Raw genomic sequence first — 23,260 nt, 5'->3', positions numbered from 1 at the left:
AAACTTGCATCCATTCCTTCTACACAGTCTATGTATTGAATCATTTGCCATCATAGCTGTTCTTCTTAATTCATTTCTATCACATCTAAGTAACAAACATTTGATTTTCCCTTTCTCATTATTACTTCTTCCAACTACCCTTTCATATCCTCTCTCATACTGAACTTATAGCTAGTTAAGTTATTCGTACCTACTAAAATTATGTTCTACAAACAGGAACATGCACATAGTAAATGCTCAGAATTCTGCTAAGTACTGCATTAGTGTAGTTTATGCATCTTTATTTTTAAATTTGAATTAAAGAAGATCTCTACAGATCTATGATTTTTCTTTCTGTCTCAGAGCATCATTAGCAGGATTTCCAAAGCATTCTAAAAATATATGGTCCTCATTTAGCTGGTTAAAGATAACAGGACTTGAAAATGGAATGGCCTAAAGATACTAGTTCTGTAGTCTGTAATATGCTCTTTGATATGCTGTTAAATAGATTTTTCAGTCTGCATGAAGTATGGGGGTATTTTACAGTGGTGCCACAGGTAATAAATCAGCATATTTCAGTGGATCATGTCTAGATTTAACAGAATAGAGTGAAAATTGTAATTTAAGACTATTTTAGATATTCCACACAGCATGTTTTGTGAAAGTGAAAAAATAAATCAAATAATCTACAGAGCTCATGTTAAATCTCAATCATGTAAATGGAAAGAAGAGTTATTTAAATTAAGGGGATATTAAATCCCACATTGTTTTAAAACCGAATAAGAAACTCAAAGATTGGAATCAGAGAGTTTCTTGCCGAATATAGTAAACTATAAAGTATTGGCGACCACTAGCGTGAGCTAATGCAAGTGACCCTAGTACGTAGTACAATACCGGACAACTCGTAACAAAGGTGGTGAAGTTCTGATCGCTATTCTTAGGTATTTCCCATAATGTAAAAACACATTTCCTAGGAAATGTATGCTGTTATTACATTATGGTGGAAGGTTACTACCCAGACTGGTTTCAGCCTTTTTTGAGGCTTCATCAGTGAGTAGCTAGACCAATTAATACCAAAGTGTATATAGCGAAAAGAACTTATATACTCTGCTATACGAGTTTCCAAACAGGTGCAACCATTAAGTTATTTAAATATAAAGAGCTAATAAGCTTCATTTCAGCGATATAAACATTATTTAAATTAAGGGGATATTTATATTTAAGGAAAGAAGAGTTATTTTGACTCTAAGTGATGATGTAACTACTCTGCAAGAACCTGTGTGCACAAATATACACCTTTACATAGTAAATTACCAGAATCCTGCTAAGTACTCATTAGTGTTATTTATGCAGCTTATATAATTTTTTACACTAGAAGTTCTTTGAAATAAAGATGAAACTATTTGTGTTTACATAAAAATATCTCAGTGTATTCTGTTGTTGCTTCTGTCCAACATTAGCCATAAGCTATTTCCCATACATAATGCAGACAGCCTGGTTGGCCAAGTGGATAGCATATCTGCTCTTCAGCCAAGAGACTGCAGGTTTGAGTCCTACCAGGATGTTTATGATGATCCTATTAACTCTTTGTGGAAAGGCATCTGTAATCTTACCACTTCTTCTAGAAGAAGGCGTCACTCCCAAAACCCAATGAGGTATGGGAGTGACCATACGGTGTCAAAGTGACGTCATGTGAATAACTAACCGATTCAGTAAAATGTAGTGACAGAATAGAGGTGTTTAAATGCACAAGTGCTTTAAAATAGTTTTTACCCATTCAAGTAGTAAATATTAATATTTTTGTATATACCTGAGCTACTGTTTTTTCATATTTGTCAGCAATTGCTTCAATCAGTGGATCATTCCAAAAGTTTGGATCACCCATCTTTGCCCTGTAGTAAAAACCAAACATAACCATCATACATTTAAGTAAAATTATGCATAGCAACTAATAAAAGGAAGCTTATTTAATACCTAAAACATATAAAATATTAATGAAAACACTAAATGCAAAAAATAAATCATTATCATCTTCCTTATTTCCTGAGGTCTAATTTTTGGAAATTGATAGACAGCTGGTCTCTACCTGAAATCATCTCCAATAAATGAGCCCATAGCTATGATAATTTTAGAGACAGTGGGATTAGAGCATGGCTGATAGATACTGCCATGTCATGATCCTAAATCCTAACATTCATACTGTTGTCTGAAATAGTGCATATTCTCCACTTGATTTCTCGTTACATATAATTTACTTTCTCATCCTGTTGTTTCATTTGATATACCTCTGCATTTGGAACCATCTTCCCAACATTGTTTTCTTCAAGGTCTACAACTTTCAGCCCTTAAAGAAATATGTCGTTCTTCTTTCTCCTTTACAACTTGCCCACACAGTTGATGTATTTTCACATATAATTTACTGTTTCATTTTGTTCTTTCATTTGGTCTACCTCTGCTTTTAGGACCATTTTTCTCACACTGCTTGCTTTCTTCAAGGATTACTATCCTCAACTCCTCAAGAAATACATCTTGTTTCTTCTTTCTCCTTTACAACTTGCCGATACACTTGTGGTGCTATGAACCTCTCTTTCTCTCTCTCTCTCTCTCACACACACACACACACACACACACACACACACACACACACACACACACACACACACACACACACACACACACACACACACACACAGAGCATTAAAACCAAAAAGATTTTACAATCTCTCATGTACAGGATACATGAGTTAAAAAAAAGAAAAAGAAAAAAAAAGACTGGGCTTAACAGAGAAATCCTAGTGGATTCCTGTTGTATTATAATGCATTCTCTGGCGATCAAGTGGCCTAAGTCTATTGAGCTAGTGGAACACTATAATCCATATATTCAGATATTTTTATATTACTGCATATTCGCTGATGTCCAAAAGCTAAGGACAACTGAAATTTTTATCTATATGTGAAAAACTTTTCACAACTACAGCCAAATGTGAACATAAATTTATTGCCAACATACTAATAAATTTATAACACAAAAAATGTGTTATAAATTTTGTACAAATTAAATTGAAATATGTTTTCAATTTAATTGTCAAATTGGCAAAAGTCACAAATTTCCTAAGAATGTAGTTAAGGAATTAATGTACAGTGCTTATAGAAAACTATGTGGAGAGACATCAGTATGGAACATGTCTCTCCACATGTCTCATGTCATACCATGCTTAGCACCAAGTGATTCAGAAGTTCTTGAGGCAAACTGGCCCACTCCTCCTTCATAACAAGGATAAGGCCTTGTTTCCTAAAGGGGGAATTTTGAGCAGCAGTGCATCTCCCTATTGCTTCCCAAATGTGTTCTATGGGGTTGGGACCTGGGGAGCATGCTAGCCACTTGATTTGATTAATATCCTTAGTTTCCAGAAGTATCTCCACTGCTCATGTACAATGTGGTGTGGCACTGTCATCCATAAAATGATTTCTTCACCTTCAGCACCACAGAACAATTGTACATGACATTGAAGAGCTTTATTGCAATATTGTTCACCAGTCATAGTCCCTTTTTTTCCAGCACTTGCGGCTCGGTGCGACCATTAAGCATAATTCCTCCCCAAACCACATCCCCCAGCACCGGTGTATTTAGCCCTTTCAAGAACGTTCTCACAATGGTAAGGAGTACCATTTTCAAGCCAGATCAAGTGTCATTTAGAATCAGAGGAAAGACTAAAATAACTAATTTGTAAAGAGTACATTAGTCCATTGGTATCTTGTCTAATTTTTATGGATACAACACCACTGAAAACATGCTCTACAATGAACTGTGGTACAGACTACAGGCCTACTTATTGAGACATCTTGCCACAGTTTGTCAAGATATCTGATTACCTGTGCTGGACTGGAACTGACTTGCAAGTTGACCTGCTGTAGTATGTCGATTACATTTTGCTGTTATAACCAAAAACTGTCTTCAAGCTCCATGGTAGAGAGAGGGCAACCTCTTAGTAAACATCTGGAATACATTGTATTGTTTTGAAACACAGCCAAGAGCCTGAATACAACATTATGTGAGATTCCAAATGCTCTGGCAACATCAGTAATTCTGCAGTCTTTTTCAAACTTTCCAATAATTCTTCCCTGCATGAAATCATCTAGATAATGTCTTTGATACCTTACAAGACATCCAAGTTTGCAACTTTATTCCTCACGAAAAGAGAGCAGTTTCCTTCAAAACAATTTGTTTAGTACAGACTTTTGCCTTTTATCATGTCGAGAGCTATCGCATAACCCTTTTGCACATGATTAGAAAATATGAATGTGTTCCCACTTCCTATTTGAAATCGTTGGTTACACAAATTGCCACAAGCTGATTCATCTTAATTCGCAGTTGTAATCTTAAGAAATAGTGTTCATGCTTAGGTTGTGGACACCAGTGTACATATTTTAGGTGAGAAAAGTAGATCCACATATTGGAGGGATGAGTGGATCAAAAAAGTTGTGTGTTTGGTCTCTGGGGCAGGATTATGTAAAAACTTTAATAAAAAATAAATAATAAAATATTCCTTAATCTACCCACAGTGTTAATGCACAGGATTTACAACCTTTCATAGGTGGGTGTTGCATAAAAAAAAGTATCTTAGGTAAACAGTTTCATTGCTTAGTGTAAGATCTCCCACCACCCATGGAGGCTTGAAGTTTCATGTTTGGTCTCTAGGAGCAAGATTCCTAGATTATTTAACTCTTAGCTGTGCAATTGCCATAAGATGGCAATCTTTTACAGATGGAACTGACACAAAACAAAATATCTTGCTGTTTGGTCAAAAGAAGCATAGCTATATGTACACAGGATTTAAGAAAAATACTGGAATGTAACAACAGAGGATTCTTTTACTAAGAAGGATAGATGATGTTTATGGCATAAGCCTGAAATTTCCAGAGTTCTCAATTCAGTTTATCTGGAAACTGAGGATTCAGAAATTTCTTTTAATTTTAATGTTCCAATGATGGACATTTATTTCTGCAGGTGATAAAATGTAAAATCAATAGCTGTTAATGATGAATTACACTATTAATAGAATAGAGAGAGAGAGTAGAAATCTTGCTCTCATTTCGGGACCATAGTAGAGCAGCTCAGGCAAGAGCTAGTGAAAATGAAAAGTGAAATGAAACATCTGGAGGATAATATTAAACATCTAAAGAAGTGACTGACTGATGAGAATGAGAAGGAGGAAGTGTATTAAAAAGAAAGAGTCAAAGGATAATCATATATCATTGTATGGAAACTCAATCATCAGAGGTGTGATGACTAATAAAGTGCAAAAAACATGCTTTCCTCATGGAACAATGAAACAAATAACTGATGCACTGCAGAAAAGGAAAGAGTGGGCATCAAAATTACTGGTAGTCATGGGCACAAATTACTTAATTGGAGGGAAAAAAGATTGTTGATAGAGATTTGAGGAAGTTGTTGTGGCAGGTAAAGGATAATAGTGTTGATGGAAAAGTCATTAGTGTGTTGCCCAGATATGACAATAGTTAATTGAAGAGGAGTGCAGAGATATTGAATAATAAGATGTCTGAGTTGGGTAAGGCAAAAGGGGGTAAATTTTGTAAATCTATGGAGTGAATTTGAAGGAAAGATGGAATGGTTTAAAGTTGATGGATTGCATTTGAATGGGTTTGGTGTGGGCATTCAAAAAGGCTATTATTTTCTGAGAAGGCACAGACTCAAGAAGTTAAAGTAGTAAATTATCAGAACCTACCTGTGAAGCAGGATAGCACAGCTAAATGGATTGTACAACAGGAGAAAGATGGATACAAAGCTGAAGACATGGTTGCAGCAGCACAGGATGATGGAATGCATAAAGGTGAAGATGAAACAGGTATGAATGGAAATCAAAGTCAGGATCACAGAAATGGGAGTGGTCAAATCGAAGAGAGAGAGAGGTGTGGTATAACAGCTAGAATAAGGAATGTTGATGCTGGTAGAATGGCCTCAAAGACACGGGGTTTGTTATGTTTGTACACAAACATAAGGGGTATTCAAAACAAGAGAGCTACTTTGTTTGCACTGATTGAGTCAGTATGGCCAAAGATAATCGGAATAAGTGAAACTTGGTTGTCTGAGGAGGATGTGATGTCAGGAATAGAAATGGAGGATATATCATTTTCTGTAAGGATAGAATTTTGAAAAGAGGAGAGGGAGTACTGTTATTAATGATTGCAGAGGTTTGGTTTAAAGTTTATTTGGCACAAAAACTACAAAGGTCATACTGTGACATACTAAGGTTAACATACGCAGTTAAAGAAAATTGTAAACATACAAAAAATAGGTTCCACAAAGCAGCATCTACATAGAAACACAGAATTTCTGCAGAGGGCACAGCAACACACAAGGTTAAAGGTTACAGTAGTAGAAAAATTGTCAACAATAGGAGTTAAATAAAAAATGCGTGTACAAGACACCAACCCAAGGAACGCAGTATCTACATATAGTTAAAATTATAGTAGATGAATTGTGTCCACAAAGTGTGGAAGTTGATAGCACGTACACTGATTTTGAATCTGTGTAGTGTGAAGTTGAAATCAACAGGCTAGTATATCTGTTAGGATGCTATTATAGTTCAGGGAATGTAGAGAATGAATGTGATCATGGGTACTTGTTTGGGAGGTGGTGAAATACATTTATTTTTTGCAAATTTCTGCTTGTGCTGAACTTTTGCTATCCTTACAAATTGAATCAGACTCTCCTAGATTGCTCTTTGTACTCTTTGTCCAACTGATTATTACCATTATATTCTTGTGCTGCCTCCAAAGTGCCTTCTTCCAGATTTCATGCTTAATCCTCTCATCCATCCACCTGATGCCTACTTTACTCATCTTTTTAACCTTTGGAATATATTAAAAAATTGATGCTGTTAAGTATGTTTTTGTCAATTCTCATTTATTTCATTTATGCTCAGCTTCTCACTCCATGCAATAGCTTCAAGCTTCTCACCTAAGCTTCTCATAATCACTAGCTCTGTAATTCCACATATGTCCTTTCCTCACAGAAGTCTGCATATGGATAGCCACAACCTGGGTGATCACTTTATTATCACTCACACCAACTGGAGGGAAGTGCAAAGCTCCACTCACAATCACATCCTCTGATAAAATTATCAGATTTATCGATCCTCATGTTCCCTCCTTTACATACTGCTTAAGATAATTGTCTCTCAAAAAATTAATTTTCCTTATTCACAAATGCTATTTCTTCATTTCATTCTATACTGCCATGATTAAAATTACTAATTATAATCATCCGTCCCTTATTCACTAACAGAAGTTGCTTATAGATTTCTTCACTTCCACTCTTCACATTCCCTGTCTATAGCAACACCCAACTAAATATCTCCTTCCATCAACTTCCACCTCATACCACACTGACTCAAAATCATCCACTATTTCTCTCTGTAATGTCTACCATATGTGGATATAATTCCGCTGCTATCATCAGTAGCATCCCCCCCTCCTATTTCTTGTCCTTTCTATCCTTGCAAAAAAACATTCTATCCTTCCATTTCTATCATTCCCCTCATGATATTATCTTCATTCAACCATGTTTCACTTATTCCAATGATTTTTGGTGAATAAATTCAGTCAGTGAAACAATTTCATCTCCCTTATTTCTGATGATACTGGCATTTGTAAATAAACATAGCAGTTGATTTTTAGGTCTATAACTAGTCCTACCCAAAGTCACCTCTTGGTTACGATTTCTTTACCACATCTGCTCTTGCCCAATCACTTTTATCACTGCTTATGACATATATCCCCTCAGTCTCAACTCCTCCTCCTCACAACCCAATCCATTTCATTCCTAAACTGATCATCCTCATATACACATTCATTACTATTTACAACATCCACTCTCCTTATGCCATGTTTGTTTTCCTGTCTGCCTCAACTCTCCCATTTTCCTGTTCTCCTTGCATTCATATTCTCTCTTCCTCTCTCAAACTACTACTATTTCCATTACCAAGCTCTTCGCCTCATCTGTTCCACTTTCCTATTTTTCACTTCACCTCTTACTTATTCTGATTGCTTGCTTGCATCACTCTATGCACTTCCTTCCAGCAAGATTTCTCCATTTCACCCACTCCACAGCCATTCAAATGCAGTCCATCGCTTTTGTACAAATTTATTCTTTCCTCAAATACATGACACACTTTTTACAAATTGCACTCCTTTCTCCTCACACAGATATGCCAGCACATAATTCATGATTCTTGCTCTCTATCTCAACTCAACATTGTTATAACTTGGCAACAAACTGACCTTTCCCACTATATTGTTATTTTTCAGTCTCCTTATATTTATCCTTACATTCTCCTTATTCTCAACTAAGACATTCATTCCCATAACCAATGAGCAATTTTCTGGCTAATTTCCTCCTCATCTTCAAAGCATGAATTATCTTGCTCATTCTCCCTCCTGGAAAGCAGATTTTATGGCATCTCATTAACTAAACCTCCAATAATGGAATCTCCACATTGCTATTCTCATGTCAATTCGTTGCCTCTTTGTTCTTTTATTCTATCCTTTTTCATTCTTTCATTTGTTTCTACTAAATGTCTAACATCAATTTACAAATTCTTCACTTCATTTCTCATTTTGAACAACTCTTTTGTCAAATCATCTTGCAACCTTCCTTCCAATTTACTCATTCCTAATTCCTTTCACTTCCATATCACTTACTTGCATTTCTTCATTCATACTTTCATTTCTTCATTTATATGTTCTTTCGCTCCATCAGTCTTACTACCTTTTTTCTGCTATTCACAATGTCTTTTGCACCCACATTTATAATAACTTTCATTCCTTTAGTCAGTCTCACATTCGCTGATAATTTGTAGTCTAACAAAATATTACATTTTATGCAAATCCATACCTTCTCTTGTCTCCAGTTTTCAGTCTCTCCACAAAAACATCTTTCATATTTTGAAACGAATAACATTTCTTCCTACCTGTTTCCTAAAATTACAAATTACAAATATTATTACTATCATCCATGCATCTCCAAGGACTTCACAGAAGCTCATTCTGTGAAACTTCACAGTAACCATCATTCAATATAATGGCTATCATACCACCTCTTATAACTCATTCATTAATTATGCACTTGCAAACCCACATCTGGTAATCCACTCTCCAAACAAAAATTCTGGTTCTAACATCCTCATTAAATAGACTCTTACTCAAATTCAAGGTTTGATTACTTTTTCTCTTCCCACCTGTCATGTATTGAAAAATACCTTCTTTATATAAACTTCCACAGTAAATTATGCTTATATCACATACCCAATTTTCTACTTATTAAACAAAATTTGTAATAATTTTGCAAACCTCCAATCTATTCTTGGGTTATTCTTAGGACATTCCACAGATTACCACTTTATCAATGCTCCAAATCATTACTTCCTCATCCAACAAAACCCAGATGACCAAATGTGTACAATAGCACAGATCGGCATATCAAAGCCTTATAAAGGATAATGACTTTTTTCATTTATATGTCAGTATTTTTTCAACACTCAAGTGATCATGTCTGCAATTTTTTCCTATTTCAATAATATTATTTTTATGAAAGACCTCCATTTATTAATTTATTGTGTGGGTACAGTGCAAGTATGATTAAAATTAAAAGCAATCTTAAGGAACAAAAAAATAAGAATAAACAGTACATATATTCACATATCGAGTGAATATTTGAATCATAAATTTATGTCCAACTTCATCACCTATTCTGCTGCCTTTGTTGATATGCTCACTAGGTCCAATGGGCTACAGAGAAGGTTCATAAACTGCATTAATACATTATCGGAAGTTTTTTTGCTTGGTTAGACTATAAATTATATATTTAGTTTAATCCTTTATCAAATGTAAGCAAACAAAGTTTGCACCTGAAGTATCTTCAGGACTAGGGCAACTCATGGCAAAGATGGCATAAGCATAAGTTCTTATCACTTGCCTTAGTATCCCATATGCAAAGCAAATCTCCTTGCAGACATGTATAATGCTATGCATTATGGGAAGGGTCACTACCCAGACTGGTTTCCCTGTTTAAGTGCAGGGTTACGTCCCCAAAACTCGTGGGATCCCCCAGAGGATCAAAACTCAGTGTTGTTCCCCCCAGTAACAGGCTCACCCTGTCACTGTGAAGAACTCTCAGCATTGGCTCTTCCCCGTGGCAGGCTCACCCCACCACCGAGCAGAGTCGCTCATATTTCATCTCGGGGGTAACAGCAACAGCCGTGCCTCAGTTAACCTCATGGGCTACAGCATTGCCATTCATTACCCCACCCTTCCAGGACTTGGATGACAGCAACAGCTGAGCCTCAGTTAAAACTTCATGGGCTACAGCACTGCCATTCATCACCCAGGCATCCAACCAGTTTTGACCAAGAGGTCTCATCAGTGGAAGCCTGACCCAGAGGTGATACTAAGGTTGAAGTAATGCAGAAGTCATATTTTCCTATATCAGTTGCCAAAAGGTATAGGAAAATATGACAAACTGGTATTGGAAAATATGACTTCTGCATTACTTCAACCTTAGTATCACCTCTGGGTCAGGCTCTCACTGACGAGACCTCGATAAAGGTTGAAACCAGCTGGAAGCTTGGGTGGTGGATAGCAATGCTGTAGCCAATGAAGTTTACTGAGGCAAGTCTGTTGCTGCTACCCAGCTGAGTGTGTGTGGGGTGGGGGGGAGTAATGAATGGCAATGCTGTAGCCCATGAAGCGAACTGAGGCACAGCTGTTGCTGTTATCCCTCAGATGAAATATGAGCAGCTCTGCTCGGTGGTGAGGTAAGTCTGCCACAGGGAAGAGCCAATGTGGAGAGTTCTTCTCAGTGACAGGGTGAGCCTGTTACTGGGGAACAACACTGAGTTTTGATCCTCTGGGTTGCTCATTATTGGGTGATTTGGGGATCCCACGAGTTTTTGGGGAGGTAACCTCGCACTTAAACAGGAAAACTGGTTTGGGTAGTGACCCTTCCCATAATGCATTGCATTATACATGTCTGCAAGGAGATTTGCTTTGCATTATGGGATACTAAGGCAAGTGATGAGAACTTATACCACCTTTGCCACGAGTTGCCCTAGTCCTGAAGATACTTCAGGTGCAAACTTTGTTTGCTTACACTTGGATAAAGGATTAAACTAAATATATAATGCATTAATACATGATGTGAATCACTGTGTCCAGTCCAGACTTCAAGTGACTCATTGAGGAAAGCCATATATTGCTTAGGTCTCACGTTACATTACTTCATACTTTCTCTTGAATTCATTCATTCCTTCAGTCCTTCACTCACATCCTCCAAAGGCATGACAATCCAGTCACTCACTCACTCACACACACACACACACACACACACACACTGCTCTATGAGAAGAAAATTTGGCCCTCATCCCATTCTTGACCGTATTCATTCTCAACTTCCATGGATGCTCTCTTGTCCTCTCTCCACTCCCATTAAAATGAAAAATTCCATCTACTGCTATCCGGTATGATCATTTCAGAAGTTTATAGGTCTCTAACACATCACCTCTCTTTGTCATGTTTTCTAGAATCTGCAGTCCACAAATTCTCATTTTCTCCTCATAATTTATATTCCACAGTCCTGATATCATCTTTAATACTCTCCTTTGCAGCCTCTCCACTATATCTGCATCACCTCAGAAAACAGGATACCAGCCCTGTATACAATAGTCCAGATAGGTCACAGAGACAATGTTATTTCCTTATGCCACATCAATGTTCATTTCAACATTGCAATTATCCTCTGAGCTGCATTCAAAATCTTTGTTGTTGTATGGTCCTTGAACTTTAAATTTCCATTTACTGAAACAACAATATCCATAGCTTGGTTAATATGTTTTTACATAATCCTGTCAATATAATACACCATTGGATATCTTATTACACCAAAGTGCATAACTTTGTTGCATATGTTAACACTGGACTGATAGCAATTTTCACATGCCCACCATTCCAGCTATTATTCAAATCATTCTGCAAGTACTGCATGTCAGTTGCATTCCTCATTACTCTGGCTATCTCTGTATCATCAGCAATAGCAGATGATACAGAGTCTCTTAACTTAACTTCTTCCCCACAGTGCCATTAATGCAAAGATTGCCTCCAGGGGCAAATCGTGCACAGGCACTGCAGAACTGCAGCATCCCCAATTTTTCTTGATATATAAATATATTTATTAATTTATTTATATTTGCTTGTAATATTTAATTTTATCATCAACAATCCTATACAATTCTATTATTTTGTATAAAAAATAATAAAAATCCATTTTGTAGCACTTAGGAGGCTAAGGACACACGTAGCAAAGGACGCCAGCAGCATTGTGTTTACCAAACTGTCATATTGCTACGTGCGCAAGCATATGCACATCATAGTGAGATGCAAGCTATTAGCATAATGCGGTACTGTCCATTGTGCAGTTCCACTGTTATTTATATGCAGCTTGCACCAGTAGTAGAGTGTTCGTAGTGCCTATCGTGTTTACTCAGTCTCTTTAAATATTTGGACATTACAATTAAAGGATTCAATTGTAATGTAATTATATAATTTTTACATAATGTAATTATCATAATTCTGATATTTTATTCAAACATGTATACACTGTACTTATACCATGATTACACCCCCACGATTTCAAGCCACAAGCCACCACTGATAATAAGGAACAAAGGACTGATCCCTGAGGTACATTACTGGTCACCTTAAAGCTTGTAAATATGCATTCACCATATACCACTTTTGGATATCTGCCAGTCAGCCATCCTCTTATCCAAAACAGTAATTTATAATCCAATTCCATATCATCCAACGTATTATTATTATTATTATTATATAACACCTCCAGGGAGTCCAAAGACTCATTGAGAGAGGGTACCTGCTCTACAACTCTCCATCTCTATCAATCCACCAACTGCAACTATCTTCATCAACTACACCAATGCCATCTACCGCCGACCACCACCACCACCACCACCACTAGTATTTTCACACAGACAAACAGCCATGCCCACGGCTGGATTCGAACCCGCAGCCTTTTTGCTGGAGAGCCGATATGCTAACCACTTGGCCGCTCTGCAACAGCCTTCTGTGCTGAATCCTTTCAAAACTTTAGCATAGTCCAAAAGTGAAAGGGTGTATCCATTCCCCTTGATTGACTCAATAGTCACATTATTATAAAATGTGAGCAAGTCACTCAAACATGACCTACTCTTAGTAAATGCATGATGTCTATTGCAAAGTATAGACTCTCTGTTGACCCATTTTTATATTCAATCTCTTACCAACTTTTCCAAAGTTATCACTATGGTTCCAGAGATAGTGGTTGGTTGATAGACGCATTCTTTGCACTACCCTTGTCCAATGGGATTATTGTGCATTCTTTCCATCCTGAAGAATCTTTCCTGCATGTTCTGAGACTCTAATTATTTAGCCTGGTGAAAAGAACAGCTAGTTCAGTTAAACATTTTTTTTATCATCTGTGCTGATATCTCATAAGTTCCTATTGCAAATTCATATTCAGTTTTTGCAACAACTCTAGTACCTCCTCCTCACACACACCAAGTTTCTTCCTCAAGTGTAGTGATAGTTTAACCTCTATGTTGCATACACCAGGTTGATAGCTTTTAGCAAAATAAGTGCTCATTAGTTGAACAGTCACTTCTGCATCTGTCACCTGATTACCATCTGTGTTCAGTGGAGTTCTTCTTTCATGTTCAGTTGTTGCTTTTACTTGTAGCATAAGCCATAGTGATAGCTCTTCTGGCCTTACAAGTTTTTAAAACTCATTAAATTTTCAGTTTTATAATATACCCACTGAAAATTTGAAATCCCTATTCACTGTCATAACAAAAATCCTTACCTTCATCAGTTTTTTTGCTGCATAGTACCATTAATCTAATACACAGCTTGAAATCTTTTTCAGCACAAAGTGCATACACATGGACCCTATTATGCAAGACTGAGCAAAGAGGGATAGACAAGAAGCTGTGACATGAATAAGAAGACAGAAGTGGTGAACAGATATCAGAGATTAGTATATGGTGTAATTTAATTAAAGAGAAGGCAGGTGACAGTGGTATGCCACAGGACTCTGTGCTGTGGCTGCTACTGCTGTTCAATTTGTACATGATACTGGGCATGATTTGATTGGGAGTATCGAGTTGTTTCCCAACAATGTTAAACTGGAGGACAATGGTAATAAAGGTGAAATACAAATATTTTAAGAAGGTCTAGCAGTTTAGACAAAGGATAAATGCTACATTTCAGTGTGTCAAAGTATATAGTTATACACTTTGTGATGAAAATTACCTGCCATGTATTGCATAAATGGAACTGTCATGATGTTAAAAAATTGATCATGCTAGAGATTTAAGGAAAATGATGGACTGAGAGTTCAAGGTCAGAGGACATATTGAAAAGTGGACAAAATATCTCAAATGATCACTTAGATATTAAGAAATATGAGGTTTGGGTGTGATCACATCTGGCATAATGCACACAGATTTGATATTGGTTGCCCAAGTTTCTTGAGATGTGGAAGCGAGTGAGAGGATTCAGGAGTGGCTAAATTCTCGCCCCCATAACCCACTATTTCACTACACTATGTAGATGATGTGTTTACAATTTGGCTGTATGACTGGGACACTTTACACACTTTTCTATCCCATTTGAACAACCAACATCCAAGGATCCAATTCACAACAGAAATAGAAACTAATAACAATCTGCCCTTCCTAGACACCCTAGTTACAAGACAACCAAATGGATCTCTAACCTTCACAATCTACAGAAAGTCCCCCTCCTCTACACATACACAGGTAAATACACCCATTAACAGTCACATCACCCCCCCCTCAACAATTTGAAACTATAAAAACCTTAATCCATTGGCCAATAACATTGCAATCAACACAGAACTCATGTCAGTTACATTCCTGATTACTCTGTCGATCTTTGTATCATCAGATGCAAATAAAAAAACACCTTTCTTGGCCAATGGTACACCTCCTAACAGATAAAAAGAATTTTAACATCATGTATCCACATTCCCCCCCCCCCACTTTCCAAACACAAATTACAGCAAACCCATCACCATTCCTTATATTTGTGGTGTCTCAGAAAAGGTGACCAAGATCTTAAAAAAAAAAAAAAATCCTGTGACTACTTATAAACTGCACAAAATGATAGCAACTCTTATCCACTTCCCCAAAGACCAACTACAACCTCTGGATTAATCCAGAGTGTACCAGGTACCCTGCAGCTGCAACCATTTATTCATTCAGAGCACCAGGATTACATCTGTTTCCACCACTATGGCCATTCAGAATTAGCAGATCATGCCCTGAATATCTGATTCAGGATCAGTTGGTAAAAAGCCACCAAAGTAAATTTCAGAGGCTTTTCCTCAAATCTGCTGCAGCTCTTATCAACTATTCCAACCTAAACAAATATGGTTGTATCAAACTGCCCCTCATATGGGAAACCTTCATTGACAGACAGCCAGCGTGACAACCAAGAACACTCAACCTAAGCCAACAGGTGGTGTAATTATAAGACTTTAGATCATCCTGTATCTCTCCTGGATTTAGAGAAAGATGTTGAAAGTTTATTTTTCGCTTGGTTAGTGTATAATAAATTTAGTTTAATCCTTTATCCAAGTGTGAGAAAAACAAAGTTTGCGCCTGAAAGTATCTTCAGGACTGGGGTAAGGTGGTACAACACCAGGACAACTCGTTGCAAAGGTGGAGCAAGCTACCAACACTCCTGTCTCAGTATCTCCTATAATGCAAAACACATCTCCTTGCGGATATGTCTAATGTTATGCATTAAGGGAAGGGCCACTACCCAGACTAGTTTCGACCTTTACTGAGGTCTCTTCAGTGGGAGCCAGGCCCAAGTTGAGATACCAGGCAGAAGCTTTAGCAGGTCATCTTTACCTCTTACCCCAGTCCTGAAGATACTTTCAAGCGCAAACTTTGTTTGCTCACACTTGGATAAAGGATTAAACTAAATTTATTATACTCTAACCAAGTGAAAAATAAACTTTCAACATCTTTCTCTAAATCCAGAGTAATTTATTAAACAAGGGTGGCACACCATTTGGCAACTCCTACAGGTAGAGATGACCTGCTAAAGCTTCTGCCTGCTATCTCAACTTGGGCCTGGCTCCCACTGAAGAGACCTGTTTTCAGCAGCCCCGAGAGAAAGCTCCATGTTCCAGTCTTCTTTTGGATTCCAGTTGCCAGTTACCAGATCCCGAGAGAGAGCTCCTATTTCAGTATTGTTTGGTAAGAACCCTTCTAGTTTTTCTTTTGTTGGCTTTTATTTTTTGTGGCATCGTTCAAATCGGTGCAGGTCCGTTTTAGGTCATTTCCTTTCGGGGACTGAAATTTGCTATTCCATTGGTAAGGTCTTTGCTTTTAAAGAATGTCAAAATTCTTGCCAAGAGTTCATACTCTTGGGATCGAAATTGACCCAAACATCGACAAAGCGACGTTTGTGAGAGCTCTTCTCAAAGTCGCCAAAGCAGAAAGCATTTACGGGCTTACCCCTTATGGGGGGGGAAGATTCCAAATAGTAACAAACAATATAGAGACAAGGGAAACGCTCCTTAAAGGCATAGAATGTGAAGGAAGAAAATACCTACCCTTCCTAGTTGGGAGTATTTTAAAATCCGTAAAAATTGACAGGTTTCCACTCGAATATCTAGAGAAAGGGGAGGAAATCATTAAAACCATTTTCTCAAAGTGGGGGATTGTCCGAAACGTATCAATCGGACAAGACACGGATATCCCAGAGTGGAAATCAGGGGAAGTGAGCATTTCATTTGAAATGAAAACAGAAATCCCCAACTTGATTTTTTTATGCGACTTCAATGTGTCACTTATGTGACACATTGAAGTCGCTGACACGAGTAGATTTGGAAAAGAGATACACATGGATAATGAAGGAATTTGGAAAAAGAACTTTACCAGTAGATACAAACACCGGTTCTTCTCACCCCATTACAAAACCGGTAAAAGGAAAAGAACCTCTATATGAGAACTCGAATGTAACAAACTGAATCCTATTCTATCTTAGGGATAAACCCGAGATAAGAAACAAAGTCCACACAGCTCTACAGGAAAAAGGAGACGCTGCTTTGCAATGTGAAGGTGAGCTAGAGAGTCTTAGAATATGGCTCAAGTTTGGGAACGTCACTTACCACCGAGCGAAATGGAATGAAAGCTTGAAGAGAATATGGAAACTAAATGATGAAGAGTCAGTACATGTACTCACAGTGATGGAAAACGTGGTAAAAGACTATGAGATAGCGATAAAAAATAGCAGGGCAAATAAGATCTAAAAAAAAAAAAAAAAAAGCCCCTTCTAAGTTTCTTGGTTCTGTTTCTGTATGTTCACGCTTAATCCACATAGGAGGGGGCAGACCTGAGAACCCGAGCGGCGAAGGCTTACAGCGAGGCGGTGCAGCTCCTTGCAGGCTGCATCACTTGGGCCAGGCTCTTTCCCCGTTCTTGCAGTACTTTTCTGTTAATTCACCGGCTTTTTTTGTTCTGTTTATGCGTGTTCTAGCTCCTTTGTTGTTTCTGTTTATGTGTGTCTTAGTTCTTTTGCTTTTCAATTTATGTGTGTCTTCCTGCATTTGTTTTTCACTTCTTTCATCGGCCAGACATCTGAAGAGGTGGCTGGCCGGGGAACGCGGGAAAGAACGGATGGAGGGAGATAATATCGGAGATCTTCTTGGTGCTGGCATTTAAGTCAGGCCAAGTAGATCGACTGAGGCCTCTTTTAACTATCTACTACTATCCACTCTATCTTTCTCCTCCTCTCTCACTATCAAGCTGACTCTCAGCACAACTTTTTTTGACTCTAAAGAGGCCAATGATGAAGAGATATGAACTCCCATTCTACCTCAATAAAGGTCGAAACTAGTCTGGGTGGTGACCCTACCCTTAATACATAACATTAGACATATCCGCAAGGAGATGTGTTTTGCATTATAGGAGATACTGAGATAGGAGTGTTGGTAGCTTGATCCACCTTTGCAACGAGTTGCCCTGGCATTGTACCACCTTACCCCAGTCCTGAAGATACTTTCAGGCACAAACTTTGTTTGCTCACACTTGGATAAAGGATTAAACTAAATTTATTATGTATCTCTCCTGTTCCATCTTTGTTACTGAAATGTACCTGCATGTACTTGTTTATTACCAGTGTATTAATCCCTGAAGATGATTTACTGGCAATTTAGCTTTGGCAAATATAGGAAGTAATAATTAAATACTTTTAGTTATCTAGTTTACTTTGTTCATTTCCTTAAACAACATGATGCTCATGATTCAGAATAAGTTACCAAAATAATGACTAGTATGTATGTGTGTGTGTGGGTATGTGAGTGAGTGTAGTGCTCCCTGGGGAGAGAACAAGGAATCACACCTGGAAGCTGTGTAAAAGTATAGTTATCAGGAAGTGTAAGGACCGGATTTTTTGCTTGGGAAGTGATAAATGAGTGGAACAAGTTGCCAAAGATAGTTGTGAGCTTTCTGTTAGTGAATAACTTAGGAGAGATTATTATTATTATGTGACACCTCCAGGGAGTCCAAGACTCATTGAGGGAGAGCACCTACTCTGCAACTCTCTGTCTCCACCATTCAAATCCATCAACAAACCACAACTACACAAATGCCATCTACCGTCTTCCACCACCAGTAGTATTTTCACGGACAATCACAAACATCCATGCCAATGGCAGGATATGATAGGCATTGTGTCAATAATGGTGAATGTGGGTCTCCCATGATGAGTTTTTGGGCTTCTTGGAACTGCTTATGCAATAATAATAATAATTCCTTCCAGAACTAAATTCTCCTCATTCAGAGGCAAAATGACTGATACTCACAAGGTACCCAAGCCAAGCATAACCAAAACCAATTAAATGGGGTTTTGGTTGAATTTCCTAACAGAAAACCAGTAACTCATCTTCAGTTAACTGGTGAGTTTTTAAATTTTTTTCAGATGTGAGAAGATAAAACAAAATCTAAATTATGAATTAAAAAAATTAGAAATTACAGAAAAGGAGATTTTTTTGTGTGATAGTGATGAACAAGTGAAATGAATTATTGCCAGAGCATAACAACCATCATACTTTGCCTAAAAGACATTCCATGTTTTCTAGGCAAGGTATGATAGCTATTGCTTTGTGAGTTTTTGACCTCCTACAATGAGTCTTCTGGACTCCATGTAGGTTTGAAAATAATACTAATTCTAATATTAAAATTACCATTAATTAAAAACTTTTAGTCTAGTATGTAGAATGAAACCAAATGACCTTGAGGTCATCAGGTTTAATACAAGAAAATATCTTAATCTCTGACAGTTTTTAACATCTCTAATTAATGTATTTTCTCAATCAGAAATCTTTATATGCAAGGAGTGGTTTCTGGTAATCTACTGTATATGAATATTATGTAGAAATATAATAATAATAATTATTATTATTATTAGTAGTAGTAGTAGTAGTAGTAGTATACAGATATCTCCATGGAGTAAGAAGCCTCATCAGGAGATCCATTATTCACACAATATTTATCATACATCTCTTTATTTATAGTGAAGAATTTACGGAGACACAACACACATGCTAGAATAATTACTTTACTTAATATTAAGCAAGTAACAATTGACGTTTCAACCTCTGCATTGAGGTCATCATCAGGAAAGCATACCTATGTACAATATACAAACTACTGTACTATATAAAAGTAAAATGAATCTAAATGTTTGTTAATCCTTTATCCTAGCCTGACCTCTGGTGAGAAAAAAAAAAAAAAAGAAAAGAAAAAGGAACTACATTAACTTCTCTACCGGCTATGGTGGATGAAATAATGAGACCAAATTGAACTTTTTATCCATGTTATTCAATAGATGTTACAAAATCTGTTATCCAGATTTTGCTGGACATCTACAGGGTGTTCGGGATAAATTTGACAGTTTCGTAAGGAAAAAGAAAATCTTCTTTGTATCTATTAAATTTAATGAATTGACAAAAAACATTACAGGCAGAGTTAATTACAATACTATCAACAAGATTTACTCAAAATAACCACCATTAGCATCGATCACAGCTTCAATTCTGCTTCGGAACCTCGAACAAGCTGATGCTACAGTCTCCCTGGGAAGGGCTGCAAAAACTGTTTTAATTTTATCCATTAACTGGGCTTTTGTATTACTGGAAGTGCAATTGGTGTCTTTTTCAACTGCGCCCCATACAAAATAATCCATGGGGTTAAGGTCTGGGGAGTTTGGAGGCCAAACATTTGGACTGGTGAAGTCGTAGAAATTTTCAGACAACCATTTTTGACTTTTCCCAGAGGTGTGGCAAGGGGCTGAATCCTGCTGCCATACATACGGCCTACCATTGGCTACCCTTGTAATCCAGGGCTTGACTACAGTGTTTAGCAACTCCACGTAGCCATCTGAAGTCAACCTGAGGCCCTCTTGGAAAAAATGCGGAGGCATCACATTGCCTTCAGAGGATACACATCCGAAAACCATCACAGTTTGGGGAAATTTAGTCTGCATTACACGAGGAATGTCCTTTGTACTGTATGCAAGCCATCTGTTATTCTGCGTGTTGTGTTTTTGATCCTGGCAAAAGTTTTTCTCATCGGAAAAGAACCAGATTGTTTGTGGTTCCGCAGGATGTTTCACTCTGCTTAGAAGTTTCTTCGCGTTTATCAAACGTTTTTCACGGGCCTTTTCTGTAAGCAGCTGACCTTTGCGGCGCTTGTATGAGTAGTAGCGGAGGTCTTCATTGAGTGCAAGCTTCATAGTAGAGGCTGCAACATTCATTTCACGTGACAAAGCCCGAATTCCAATGCCAGGGTTCTTCAACACCTGTTCCTGCAGATTTGCGAGGAATTCTGCTGTACGAACGCAATCAGATCGTCTGCTAGGGATCTTTCTTCTTGCTACATCCTCGTAGTCACCATTGCAAGTCTCTAGTTCATGCCTGATTGTTTTTACTGTATTCAGGGAGCATTGGGCAGCAGTCGAAATATCCTTATTTTGATGGCCGGCACGAATCATCATGATACAAGTTATTCTCTTCCATGATTCAGGTGGGTTCCAGCTATCCATCCTTTCTGACATCTTGTATATGAATGAAGAAGGGTCCAACCTTTTAAATGAAGAGAAGTGTGTGTTAATACATGTAACTTACGGAAAAATATAATTAATTATAAATATGTCAAATTTATCCCGAACACCCTGTATAGACATCATGGCCGGTTGGGGTGTTAAACAATTTTTACAGTCCTTTCGTATTGAGGTTTTCTTCTGTCTGGGGTTGTTCTCGTTACTATATGGGTTGAAGATAGGTCTTCCACATTCTTGGAATAATTAATCCATCATTTTTGTTCATATCTAGATGATGTTTCAACATTTCACAAGTTTCTTTGAATTTTCTTTCAAACCAGGTTTTGGTACTATGTAGGGACTTACAATCAATTCTGTGGCATCTTTTCAGTGTGTGGTCTGATAGGCCTGTTTTACCATAGTGGAGGTATTTAATGTGGCATTTGTATTCATCTTTTCTGATTGGGATGGTGCATCCTGTTTCCCCTATATAAGGTAGATTACAGGTACACTGAATTTTGTAAACTGCTGGGTGGGCAAGGTATGGAAGAGGCTCTTTGGAGGAGTTAAGTAAATGTTTTAATTTTTCTGGTGGTTTGAAGGTTGTCTTGATGTTGTATTTAAGTAGTGTTCCATCTATTTTTTCTGAAATGTAGGGTATGGCTATGGCATTCTTATAATATTTTTTGCTTTTAACGGCATTTTTATGGAGGATCTTGTGAACTTTTTTTTTTTATTGGAGCCATTTTTTTACAAATGTTTGGTTAATGATTTCAAATTCTTGGTTCAGAGCCTGTTCATTGGAGCAAATGGTTAGGGCTTTGTGTTTGAAGGTGCTGATGAATCCTAGTTTTTGTGTTGGATGGTGGTATGAATTTTTATGTATGTATTGGCCTGTATGTGTAGGTTTGTGGTAGACAGTGAAGGGGAGACAGCTTGAGGGAAGATGTGTGATGAGTGTGTCCAGAAAAGGAAAAGAGTTGTTTCAATTTTCATGGTGAATTGGATATGTTTGGGTTGTTTGTTCAGGTGGATTAGGAATGTATTTAATGTTTCGCAGCTGTGGGACCAAATGGAAAAAATATCATCAACATAAACCCAAATATCAACATCAACCCAAAGTCTGGCTCAGAAGCCAGACTTTGGGTTTTAGGCTGGCCGAATCTAGAGCTCATTGCTTGAAGTCTTCAATGTAAAAGTTAGCCATTGGGAATGAAAGTGGAGAGCCCTTTCTTTTTGGAGGTAAAAATTATTTTGCCACACAAAATATCCGGAGCAGAGTACGTGGGCAAAGAGGGCCATGATATTGGGTGAAAATATGTTTTGTAAGAGAAGAATAGCATGCATTTTTGAAAATTATGGAGACAACTACCAGATTTGAATAAAAACTTTATAGTTTAATATAACTAAAATCTACATTCGACGTTTCGACCTTTATGTCAAGGTCATCTTCTGGAGCATACAACTATACACAGAAAACAAGCTACACTACAATCAAACTAGTTTGTTAAAGACACTGACAACAATTGCTGGCCTGACCTCTGGTGAAAAAAACAAATAAATAAATAAATAAAATAAAATAAAATAAATAAAAAATAAATAAAATAAAAAAAAATTATACATCAACGCTAGAGTCCTATTATTGGTGTTATCTGTTGGTTGTAGAAATACATTGGGCACAACAACAAGTATCTATCTATATACATATATTAACATCATGTACATTTCAGCCAGTTGGTATGGAATGGTTTCTAATACTAGCTGAAGATTGGCTAGAGTCCTGCCTTATGCTGAATCTTATATATTAGGTAGGCTGAATGTGTGCCATCCAGATCCTTGGAATTTTCATGCCATCTTTGTTGTTGATATATCAGGATTTCGCAGGCTTCCTTCAATTTCCTTTTGTACCAGGTTTTTGTGCGGTGTAAAGAGCAGGTGCTTTTCCAGTTGATTTGGTGTAAGGTGTTGAGTGCATGGTCTGAGAGGCCTGCTTCACCATAATGGTTATATTTAATGTATCTAATGTGTTCTTTCTTGCATATAGGGATTGTCTGTCCTGTTTTCCCAATGTAAG

At 37.4% G+C, this 23,260-nt stretch overlaps 1 protein-coding gene across 2 annotated transcripts in view; it reads right to left on the bottom strand.

Moving 5' to 3' along the window:
- Positions 1–23,260, bottom strand: part of LOC150109448 (aldo-keto reductase 1B-like) — a 212,260-nt gene that overhangs the window by 69,832 nt on the left and 119,168 nt on the right. For both annotated transcript variants that reach the window (XM_090408381.1, XM_090408374.1), the window contains exon 7: positions 1,790–1,871. In XM_090408381.1, the coding sequence (XP_090264507.1) occupies positions 1,790–1,871 (82 nt within the window). The remainder of the gene's footprint in view (positions 1–1,789; positions 1,872–23,260) is intronic.

This window comes from Typopeltis vanoorti, chromosome 2 (assembly GCF_054136105.1).
Source record: "Typopeltis vanoorti isolate ZY-2024b chromosome 2, IOZ_Tvanoo_1.0, whole genome shotgun sequence".
In the NCBI taxonomy this organism is placed as follows: Eukaryota; Metazoa; Arthropoda; class Arachnida; order Uropygi; family Thelyphonidae; genus Typopeltis; species Typopeltis vanoorti.
This window is presented reverse-complemented; position numbering and strand designations above follow the sequence as displayed.